Source organism: Anas acuta, chromosome 3 (genome assembly GCF_963932015.1).
Source record: "Anas acuta chromosome 3, bAnaAcu1.1, whole genome shotgun sequence".
In the NCBI taxonomy this organism is placed as follows: Eukaryota; Metazoa; Chordata; class Aves; order Anseriformes; family Anatidae; genus Anas; species Anas acuta.
The window spans coordinates 8,942,167-8,954,066 of record NC_088981.1 but is presented as its reverse complement, the minus strand read 5'-3'; the positions used below and the strand labels follow the sequence as shown (position 1 = coordinate 8,954,066).

Here is an 11,900-nt window from a genome sequence, read left to right as displayed (position 1 = left end):
ATTAACATACCAAAACACAATACCATTACAATTTGTAAATCACACACACACAGGTCCTTCAAATTACACTTCTTTCTTCTGGAGCTAGCAATTCTTATGAACTCGCACCCTTCTTTTTTAGTTCCAGGACCTGAATTTAATGCTTGAAGCTAGCAAAAATACACTTATATAGTAGATTCTTATCAGGATTTGTGATATTCTGCATCTCAGTATAAAATCTACCCTACATACAAGCTTTTAATGGAAATGCTGTATCAAAACCACTTGTTTCCAAATCCAGGCCCTCAGTTCTGAAACCATCACACTGATCAGGCTGAGTATGGGGACCAAATGCAAAATTACCCCAAACATACCAATCTATCCCAAAGGATTTGCTACATGATTTCTCCCACTCCTCAGTACTCCTCCAGAGAATGAAGTCTGGTCATTTGGCACAACAGGCCACAGGTCTGTCAGCCCCTGTACCCCACTATAAGGCACGTCTCTAAAAACTGTGTACTAGTCCCAGCTCTCCTGACGACCCTTTAGAGCTGAGTATCTGTGCACAGGGCTTGAAGAAATGTTACCTAGCATCAGGTCACCACGAGCTGCAGGGGAAGGAGGTAAATGGACTGGCAGGCAGTTAACCAGTGACATCGGCATGCCAGTGAAGGTCGTGGTCTTGCAAAGAGGACCCAAACACCAAGGTACACAATTTTCATTCAGGGGCATTTCCAGTGGAATCAGAGTTTGCTCGGGTTATGGTATCAGCACGGAGCTCGAGATCCCAGTCCAGTAAAAGGCCTGGCCACCTAGGGCAAACGTTGGTCCAGCTAAAAAGCCAGGTCTTCTCCAAACAAAGACCAAAACATGAATTCTATTTGGGGTGATTTTTATTTCAGATTGAGAAGCTACACAAAGAGAGAACAAATATACATTTCCATGACAGAAGGGAAAAAGAGAGAGCATCCTATTGTGTCACCCTTCTAATGCAGCAAACCATCTCAACCTGAACCACAGGACTGTCTTCTCCCCAGGCAGGCAGGGAGAATTTTAACACCGAGGAGAGCCCTACACAGTAAACATCTGTAATATCTACCCCAGGGTCACACCCCCCAGACACAGCAATATGGTCCTTTTTGCATATCCATCTGTTCTCGGTAGATAATAAAAAGGCTGATACAGAGTCACATGGATCAAACCCACTGCTTTAGAACAGGAACAGTTAGAGAAGTTCACAAGCATCAACACACCCACATGGCACACGTACTCATTCAATGGAGTGGTTGCTCTACGTGCATTCAGCACGAGGTTTTATCTGAAGGCAGGTACCTTTGTATCTGTCAATTTGGATTGTACTGGAGCAGATGGCAGTGAATTTCAGAGTTCATCCGTGTGTCACTTTATTAAAGTAATTAATCAAATGGCTTAGCATATAAAAATACAAGGATCCTCCCTTCTAATTAGAGTGATTTGTGTTCATGTAGAAATAAAAGCACACACATACATATGCACATCAGAGGCAGGACTGCTGACAGAAAACTTAGAGGATAAAAGAAACCCACTTTCCCTGTCTTACAGACCAGGCTTTCGTCTCACATCAGGACATCTTGTTCTCCCTCCTGGCTGCAGGGACAATGGAGTCTCTTGCCTTTGGTGCATAGTTTCAATAAAAACCCAAACAAGGCACCTGTAAGGGTAGTAAGGCAGATCGCGTACCTCTGCGGCAGAAGGAGACACCTCGTGTCTTAGTGGTGGTCCTGCTGTCCCTGAATCTAGAGGGCTAATCCAAACCTTCCTCCTCCCCAAGTGTGAGTGAGTCAGTCTCAGTTTACCACAAAGAAGCAGCAATTCCTCTTTGCTTTGAAAACGAGGCACATCTCCCCTTAGCAGAGGTACACACGGTTATTTGTACTGCTACTCACAGTCTCCATCCTGCACAGCACACGCTTTGTGCATGACCTTACAGAAGTGCAGCCAGGATAGCAACAGATTTAAGCCTAAATAAGCCTACATTCTTCAAAGACTGGAATATTCAGGAATGGCAAACATTACCTCTACATTGGTGCTCAGGGAAGCAAGGCCAACAGAACATGCATTGTGGGGCAGACCGAGGAGGCAGTAAGGGCTAGGTTGGTCACAAGTTTTTGAGTTATTAAGTGCAAAATGCCACTAAGGTATTGCCTTCACATAGGGTTGTTTGTTTTTTTTTTCAGTCCAGCTCCTCCTCTGAAGTTGAATTTCTGTCTTTGTCCCCTCAATAACAGGATGTGAGATCGTCTACGTCCTCATGTGGAGCTAGAATATCTTTAAGTTTAATCCATGTGCTATAGAAGCCTGGTCCTGCTGGGGTCTCTGCAGATTTTAAAGACTGCAGCAGACCCTGCAAGAGGGACACAGAGAAGGAAAACTGATCCGGATATCAGGAAGCCTTGATTCTGCATCAACACTGACCATCTAGAAAACACATTTTTCTTGTGTGAGGCACAAATTCATGAGAGTACTGTGAGCACATAAAATGCCTCTAGCTGTAGCCAGCAAGTATTAAAAATGTCCCTTTATTGGGCACTTTCAAGAACATTATCTTCTTAAGAGGACCAACTCAAACCCCTTTGCTGCTGGGGAGGTATCATCCCCATCAGAAGTCCATAGGCCACTGAAAGCTCATGAAATTACGTTAATGCACGCTAGCAAAGGCCCTGGCTCGTGTATTTTGTGGCATTCCTTTGGGTTCTTAAAAAGCTGCCATCTGTACCAGTTAATACTTGGGGTATTTTTATGGTTAAGCACATTTTTTTTTTCTATGGGAATGTACAGCAGGGGTTTCAGGCCATGTGCGAACAGTTTCCTTAAGAAAAGATTTCCCTTCTCAATTTCTTTGCGCAATGTGTAACAGAAATCAAGTTGTACCAACACACCACACACAGTTTAACCTCGGTTACTAAATACATGTCTGCAAAGAAGCTGATTGTTTTTCTCAGCGTTGTTATCAGAAGGACCAAGTGAAAGCCACCTTAAGGAACATCTAATACTGAATTTCTTGGTCTCTGTGGCTTTACACCACACCGTTAACTTTGCATTACAACAGGGTTGGCTCAAAATTCATTTCCTCATGCTGGTTCTTGTTGGTATGCCTGCTTGCCTTGCAAACAGCATCTGTGGCCTTGTGGGAACTAGCAGCCTTGGCTGCAAAAAGTCTGTTGGGTGGGACGCTGAGTCAGAGCAGCTGGCCTGCTGAAACGTTCAGAGCCATCACCTCCTGCTGCCGCTAAGATCAGTGGTTAAATCCAAATGAGGTTTCACAGGTGATGAGGATGATATGTCTGCTGACACTGAGATAGAATCAGGCCCTTAAGGACCATGCTGTGAACTCTTGAATGAAAAAGCTTTTCCTTCCTATATTAAAGAATCCACCCTAGAGAGAAGATAACCGTCCTACTTCTACACTTCTTGTCTTTCATCCTCCCTAAAAGATGAGTGATCATGGTATCAATACTCAAATGTATTTATAAACCCTCAGATGTTAACTTCTTTAGGGGGGTGAAGTTTGCTAGCTACCAACAGCTCTTCGGGATTCGAGGTCTGCTCCTAGCCCACCTGATGATTCTTCATGAGATTCAAGAAATCATCCTTTTCCTTTTTTCTGCGCATATTCACTGCTAGAGCTGTGAAATTAACTTCCTAGGATGATGCTTCAGATGCAAAGACAGAAAGCTATGGGAGTCCTATAAAGCTCTTGATCACTTTTTGTGCAAGTATTCAGGGGCAACTGTCTTGATGCATTGCCTAATGTTTGGAAAAAGTTTAAAAGCATTTGCCCTATCCGTTTCCTTCCTCCCTGAAACAGGAGCAGCAAGTGAGCACGGCTTTCATCAATACGCTCATGTAGATAACAACAAGCTCGTCTTTGTCCTCAGAGAATAATGGCTACCACACATTTATCTGAAGAGAATTTGTCTCAGCTACTGTGCGAGGAGGAATGTGGGTCAATCCCTGATCCAGAGCTGTACTGTCATTTCTCTGTGGTCACGGCGAGCAGCCAGGAGCAGCTTATCAGAGCCCCACGCTGCTCTGCTGTACGCGTAGCTGTTGCTCAGTGACAGTGTGCTTCGGAAATATCAGCACTCAGCCTCTGCCTCCCCTTGCAAAGCCTTGCCAGTCAGGGGGCAGGGATGTGCATCGTCTCTAATACATGCTGAACAAATGCCTGCAGTCTTTTCTGTTGCCATCCATATCCAAATGCCAAGGAAAAGATGCTTCCTTCAGTGCCATAGCTTCTTTGAACTTTTAACTGCCCTATCCTTTGTGATGCTCTGCCTCCAATCCTCAAGATCTTCTTTTTCTCCACCTTTTCTCCCATACCGCCACCAAGATGACTTGTCTTGTTAGCTGAAAAGCTCTTCCATTGAAGCTAGACAAAAACTAAGTTGACAAGGCTCTTAATTTAGGTGTTAAATCCATGGAGAGGCCTGTTGTTTTACCTAAACATGGGCTTTCATGGCATCCTGGATGGCGATGGAAGGAGGAAGACAAAGCAGAGCAACTCGATCTGACTCCAGCTTCCACTCTTCCCATGAGTTAGCCCAGCAAATGGATCTCCTGTCAGGCAGTCATTCACATTTTAGCAAAATGCAGCTTTGACTTCATGATGCATACTTTGATTCCTTTCTAATTTTGGATATATTTATTATGATCCAAGATTTAGTGCTCTGTATCTTAATGGTGCTTTACACTATCCTCCACATTATTGACTGTGAAAGACTGTTAAGTATCTGTAAAGCTAATTTACAGAAAAGGAAGCACAGGCAGAGAATCTGTGTGACCTGCCTAATTCTGTGCTGTTCCATCAGTCACAGGATCAGCCATTACAAGCACGTCTGGAAGTGACTGTAAGCTGCCATGGCCCAGTTAAAATTCCTGAAAATGTGATGTTTTTCTTTGGTGAGAGTTTGTCTTCGGACCCGTTGACTTCCTACCTCAAGCACATTGCTCATGACCTGTGGAAGGGTCAGGGAAAAAATGACTTCCACCAGAAGGATGTTTTCTAGGGACTGAAAAAATGTGCGGTGCTAGCAGAAGATGGGAGTGAAGATTCAGCCCAAAGTGTTGACCAACACTACAGATCTGTGCAGAAAGAAGCAGTGGCTTTGTACCTTAGGCAAGCCCAAAAGGAGGCAACCTCCAACATATGCAGAGCTGAAAGAGGAAGCTCTCCTTTCAACAACGAATAGTCTCAGCTTTCATTATTTCTACTGTAAAGTATTAAAGCACACACAAGAGAAGTAATCTAAGAATGGTTAGCACTGGATCGTGTTTAACTCTGGCACTGCCCTTTGGAATTACTGAATCTTGCAGTGCAACTACCAACGTGCTAGCAGGGACTCAGCTAAAGCTCAATTCCTGGTGATAATGGGTGTTTACTGAAAATATTCTAACAGCAGCCAAGTGCTGGCACCCTTCATTGCTCACTACTGCTTGTCAGGCAGCCGTATCATAGCACAGAACCTTTCCCAGGGTGAGACAGATGCTGCCCAGCACTCTCTGAGCAACTCTTAAACAGTAACTAAGCCTCACAAATCCTTGCTGAGGTAAGGGCAGGTGGAGCAAGGCAGAATGCAAAAGACATTCCCATGGACCAGCTGAAAACTACATCCATCACACACAGAAAAGCTTAGGGCATTTCAGAAAATGCAGTGAGATGAAGCAGTGACTGATAAAGCACGGAGTGGAAATTCTGTCCCAGAGAAGAAATAAAAGATGGTCCAAGCCAGCCAAAGGCACTTCACTTAAAAAAAGCGAAGGTAAAAGGGAAAGAACGGGGTCAGAATGAAAAAAGCACTGGGTATGCCAAAGGCTTGCAAACACTTCTCTTCCATATTCCTGTATTTTTCTCCTAAAAAGCAATCATGGCATTAGAGGGTTGGGCATCAGCCATTTATCAGCCTGCTTTCCTAAGATGAAGAGGCTTTTCTGATCACAGGGCTGCTATGTATGTGCACCCTCCCTTTTCTGACCAGTAATACTAGAATTTATTATTATTTTCCAATCCCATTTCACCAGCGCAGCATGAAAGCCTCCATCATGGTAATAAATGACATATATACAGGGAGGTGCCTCCAGTACTCCTCTTGAATTGAAAGGATGTGACCGGAGCTCCCCTTGTGAGAAACAGCTCTTAAAAAGGAAAAATACCAGTAGGAATTCACTCTTTGACCCCAGACACAAAGCCATCAGAAGCCTAAAAATGAAATGAAAACAAATTGTGGCAGGAAAGGCAATGGCAGCTCCCAGTTGTGAATACCTTAAAGAAAACCAGAAGGGATGAGAAGGATTTGTACTTTCAGAAAGACTAAAACCAAGCAAGAAAACCAGCATTATCTAGATGGAATTTATTTCCTTTTGAAATAAAAAGCAACTCACTAAGGGATTCACTTTTACAGTCAAGTTGGGAGAATTCATACATCCGCTCAAAAGACACTGAAGTACCATACTTGGACAGATTTCTGGAGTGCCTGGGTAAGAGCAGAGCAGGTGCCACCAGCTGCACCTGCACTGCTGCTGAGCACCTTCTTAGCCAGCTCACAGCCTCATGGTATGAGGCCGCATGGGGACCTGAAGTAGGAAGCTCATGGCGTAGCACTGCGGGTCGAGGACTGCATCTAAAGAGAGCAGAAAAATGCACGTCCTCCAACAGCCCTCCCATTTTTCTCCCAGAGACCTTACCTGAAGACCCTGACCACTTAAAGCAAGTGGCGAAGTCTCCCATCTCAGTCAGGACTCACACTGTTACAGGGGCAGCTGTTGGAATGTGTCAATTATTTTTTTTTACAGTCCAAGAGAGTGCAATAACAGATCTTTTACATTTGTACCTTAGGAAAAAATAATCTGAAGCCAAGCAGAGAGCCCTAGGAGATATGACAAGGCCATCGCAAGGAACGGTAACATCACAGAAAAATAAGAAATATAATTTCTGACACGGATAATAACAAAAAAGACCAAGAAGATATTTGGAAAAGCAGTCATTACCCAGCATTCACGCTTCCACAGAAAACTCTGGGATCCCTCTTGCTGTGTGCAAACAACACAAGAACTGGCAGCTTTCTAAATCTAAAGTAGGACTTCTGCAAGATTACAAATTTCTGGCAAGATAAAAGACTGGTCCTAAATACTCAATGGTTCATATAAACCCTATGGCACCTGCTTCCAGAAGGAGGAGTATTTCCTTTGTTAAATTCCAGCTATAGGAATGATTTGGCCTCATAAAGCTGACTGCTCTAACAAGCTTTACACAGGACTAGACATTCGCCTTGATGCAAAACATGGCAATCTGGTAATGGGGACTCAGAGAGGCATTCTTCAGCAAAGACATTTAGCTTGTGCATTGCTAGTGGAAAAGATTAAGACAGCTCTGAGATAATTGGCATTAATTTAACCATTTTCTGGGATCTACTGCCAGAAAGAATGCCCCACAGCCTACATCACACTGCTTAGAGGAACAGGGTACAATCAAGCAGCACCACAGGGAAGGAAAATCAGTAAAGCAGTGGCTAGGTGTTGTCTGTGAGGACACCCAGCCTTCACTCACCCCTAAAGTACTTTCATCTGTTGGCAACATTAGCTCTGGGGTGAAAAATCAAAACTGAGCAACTTCCTATTCTCAAATGTTGCCGTGACGCTTCACAGGACTTACTGTTTGGGTGCTGCCTGGTCTCATGTCTTCAGCTGAGCTGAATGTGTCATGGTGAGGGAGAGCATCAAAGGAGCTAAATGTCTGATGGGAGATAGAAATGCATCTACAGAACCCAGCCTGCAGGGAACAGTTTTGATTTCCAGTTCTCCTGAAGCATCCATATACTGTTTCAGAATCAAAATATTTGCAGTTCTGGTGCATTCACATTTTTCCATGAAACATTTAGACTTGTTAAAAAAAGGGGGGGGGGGGGAGAGGGGAGGAGTGTAACAGACAACCATTTTTTCAAACATTTTTCAAAACACTTCTTATTTGTTGACTTTCATTGTCAGCTACAAAGCATGCTTTTAGTTTCCTGAGTTAAAAGGAGTTTGGATGATTCTAATGGGAGGAAATGCAAAGTTTCAGCAGGTCTTGATCTGCTGAAAATGAAATAATAAATATTGGCCAAAGGATGTCCCTAGAGAATTGTGTTTGTCTTCTTCCATTTTTAAATTGAGCCAAGGATTGATCAGACTTTGCGGACATGGCTATAAATAAGCTGGTTAAAAAGAAACTTCACCTGTAGTTTCACAGTGGGCTGACTAATCCTTTCTTACTTTGTTTGCATAGTGCTGCAGCACACGGTTAAACAGCCAGTCATGACGCACTCACTGTGTCGTCCCTCAGAGGTGGCCACATCTCATTCTGAGCATCTTTTTGCAAAATTCATTGTGTCCCTTTACCAGGAAAGGTGCTTTGCAAATGAAGGCTGCTGCTGCTATAAAATTGGAGCTGCCTCTTCCTAGTGCCGTGAACATAAACATCAGCAACTGGGTATCTTTCCAAGATAGCTTCCTCTGAAGCAAGAGAGGAGAAAGAAAAGGGGAGACTTATCATTATTGTACATCAAAGCTAAGTGTAAATATATATTACTGAGTTAACAGTGTGGAGGACTGACCACATGCACTCATCTTGCTAAAGCAGCCAAAGGAAAGTGTCACAAGTCCAGGCAAATCTTGGCGTATGCACAGCCATCATTTTGTAACTACTTGCTGTCCAAAATGCCAAGAGAAATCAACAGGACCTTTGCAATGTTTGCCGGACTTTGATCAGGTTTGGGGTGCAAAATCAGGAAGTTTGTGGTAAAGGAAAAAAGGTGGAGTCAGAATCCAGAAGCATCTGGATCAGCTTCAAGCAAAGTTTACCATCTGCCATTAAGCATTACCCCTGCCCAGCACCACCCAGAAGTAAATGTAAGCTGCTGCTGGAAGAACATTGTAACAGGACCGAACTTCTAGCAGGATCAGGTATACAACTGTCCTAATGCTCAAAGATCACTGAACGTTTGTAACAGGACCAAATTCCTGGCAGGATCAGGTACACAACTGTCCTAACACTCAGAGATCACTGAACGTTTGTAGCAGGACCAAATTCCTGGCAGGAACAGGTATGCAACTGCTCCAGAGATCACTGAGGTTAGAAACTCACCTCCTTTCTTCCCCTTTCAAGCCAACAATCAGACCTGCCTGTCGTCAGTTCCCACATGTGTTCAGATTTTTTTCTCCCCTGTTCAATTTTGCCGGAAAAGGGATATGGCTTAATTTGTTTGGACTGACCCATTAAACAAACATGAGCAGGACATGGAGTGCTAGCAAAGGTGCATGTGTGTTTTCATGAAGGGAACTGACTTCTTGCTTTCTTAATGTCACAGGCAAGCCTCTTTTAGACATATTTATGCTGGAATGGACTCCACATTTTTCAAGCCCCAGAGGGATTACTTTAACAAAATTCGTGCTTCCTCTGGACTTTTTTCTCAACAGCTTGCTAAGAGGGGAGGAGAAAACCAGTTCCTGATCTGCTCTAAGATATCCTTCGTTTGGTTCCAAAATGTGGGAATTACTCACCAAAAGGCAAGAAAGCTGCTATGAGCTGCAATGCAGTGGGGGAATGGAACAAGGTTTGGACCCTTGTGATTAATTCAGATATGACACTTTAAAAAAAAAAAAAAAAGAAAAAGCTACTTTCCAGGTTCTATTTGACATTTTCAAGTGACTGGAGAACAGGAGAGGAAGTGGAGTGGGAGAAAAATGTTGCTTCATATTCCGTGTGTAATTGACAGTAAGTGTTTCCAGGCAAGCAACTAAATTAAAGCAACATTCTCACCCACTCTGGAGTTTCTAAACTGCATCTCCATTTGAACAGCAGCACAATAAGCTTACTAATTTCTCCCTACAATAAGCACTTATTGGGATTTGCCTAATTCCCCACCTCCAACTCATTAGGGCCTTTACTAACAGATCTCTTGTAAAAACAGGTCTCAAATGGCATTGCTTTCCCCTACATGTATATGTGTGTGTCCATGCAACACATATATACATGTACACGTGGGAATTACCAAAACACTATTATAAAGCCAGCGTTCTTTCTCGCTGCCCCTTCTCTCCCCAACCCACCTCCCTCCCCTTCCCGTGGTCAGCAAATTTCAAAACAGACTGGAACTGAAAACTTTCAAGAGCCATCCAGCCCTTGTTAGCACTGCAAACGTCTAGGTGCGTTAACAAGTCCCCGGTCCACTTCTAGGACGCGTGTTAACAAACGGCCTCTAGTTCACAATACTGATTCCTTGGATTCAGGGTCTGCTGTACTGGTTGCGTTGGAGACTTGGTTTTTGTGGGTTACCAAAGGCGACGTCTCCTCTTCAGACTTGCTGTTAGCAACTGCTTCTACGCTGACTTCTTTTAGCTCCTGCTCTTTTTCTTTCTTGTCTTTTTCATTCAGGTAATTGAGGATACCTGCTCCTAGGGCGTCCCCTTCCACGTTCACAACTGTGGTGGTTCGGTCCCTGGTTAAGATTAAAAACAAGAAAACAAAGCAGTGGCCTTTTAGTTTAAGAGTTACAACACCGTAAAGAGAGCCAAATTCATCTCCCCAGATCCACTGACATTAATGGAGCTAGAGATGGGAGATGTTGTTACCGTAGGTATTTTCCACAGAAATATTATCACCATTTCAGAACTAAAAACGTGCACAGGAGAGGGTTCAAGGCAGGCCCAACTGTTACTGTCAACTAGTTCTGGTCTCTCAGCAGGTCGCAGCAACGCTGCTGCTGTTTCTCAGACGTCTTTCTTTTTCCGCCCTTCCCCGGGCCAGCAGGTTTCCAGTGCAAGTTCAGAGCAGGAACTTGATTTAGGCTTATTCAGAAAGTGATTCGGAGCACACAACTTTGTTTTTAACCATAGAAAGACATCTTAGCCCAAACATGTACATAAGGTGTCCTTCCAAAGGCAGGCAGAATGACTGGGTTCTCTAGGTTTCTTGCTAGCAGCACCTGTCCTAATCTTCAGTCCTACAGCACAAAACCACTGCGTCTCAGGGTCAAACAGAAGATGTTTATGACTCAAAAAAAAAACAATTTCTCCAGTGCCTTTTGAGATTTCCATTAGTAATTCTGCAGCATTACTTCAGCATGTGCTTAACTTGTAACTGTGGTCTTCTTTGGTAATTAAACAGCTGGCATTAAAACGAGATACAGGGCTCTTCCGTCCCTCCTCCCTGCTTTTCTTACCACAAGGCTGAATTCCTCAGCTGGAACAACAGTGTTGACCACAGAGGGATACTACGTATTTTGAAACAAAAGCAGCCAGTGTGACACAGGCTAAGGGTAGCCCAGTGAGAAAGGAACAGCAAGTTTTACGTTCATGCCTCCAGGCAGTTCCGAGTACAGCTTGTGGAAAGCACAGCTACCACTGTAATCCCTCGGGAGATGAGACACGAAGGGCCAGCCAGTGCTTTGCCTGCCTCTCCTGTCCTTTGGAGGTGGCTGGTCCCCAGGTGGTGACAGCAAGAGAGTTCAGTAGCCCTAACAAAAATGCAGGAGCAAGATCGAGCTCCATAGATGTGTGTTGGTGTGTGAAAGGAAGGAGGCAATACAGCTGCCTTCTTCCCCAGCCTTGGCAACTCAAGACCGTCCTCAGACATCCAAATTTCCACATCTTCTGCGGAAGCAGGCCATCTGTATAGAGAGGCTGCTGTTTCCAAACTGCAGTGGGGAAAGACTACATCTAAACCAAGAACTGTTCCCAAACCTGTCGAGTGGAAAAAATCCCAGTGGGATCCAGATTGCTTTACCTTTACTGGCCAGTGGTTCAGCACTACCCGACTTCAACCAGCTGGCTTGAGAGCAGTTTATGCTTTTAAATTATCACATTGGGCTTATTGCACTAGTATTTAAAGTGTAGGCATGCTGTAA

At 44.0% G+C, this 11,900-nt stretch overlaps 1 protein-coding gene across 1 annotated transcript in view; it reads right to left on the bottom strand.

Moving 5' to 3' along the window:
* Positions 1 to 854: 854 nt before the first annotated feature.
* Positions 855 to 11,900, bottom strand: part of SLC1A4 (solute carrier family 1 member 4) — a 34,193-nt gene continuing 23,147 nt past the window's right edge. The window contains exon 8 of the mRNA XM_068675602.1: positions 855 to 10,493. Within this exon, the coding sequence (XP_068531703.1) occupies positions 10,259 to 10,493 (235 nt within the window). The 3' untranslated portion in view covers positions 855 to 10,258. The remainder of the gene's footprint in view (positions 10,494 to 11,900) is intronic.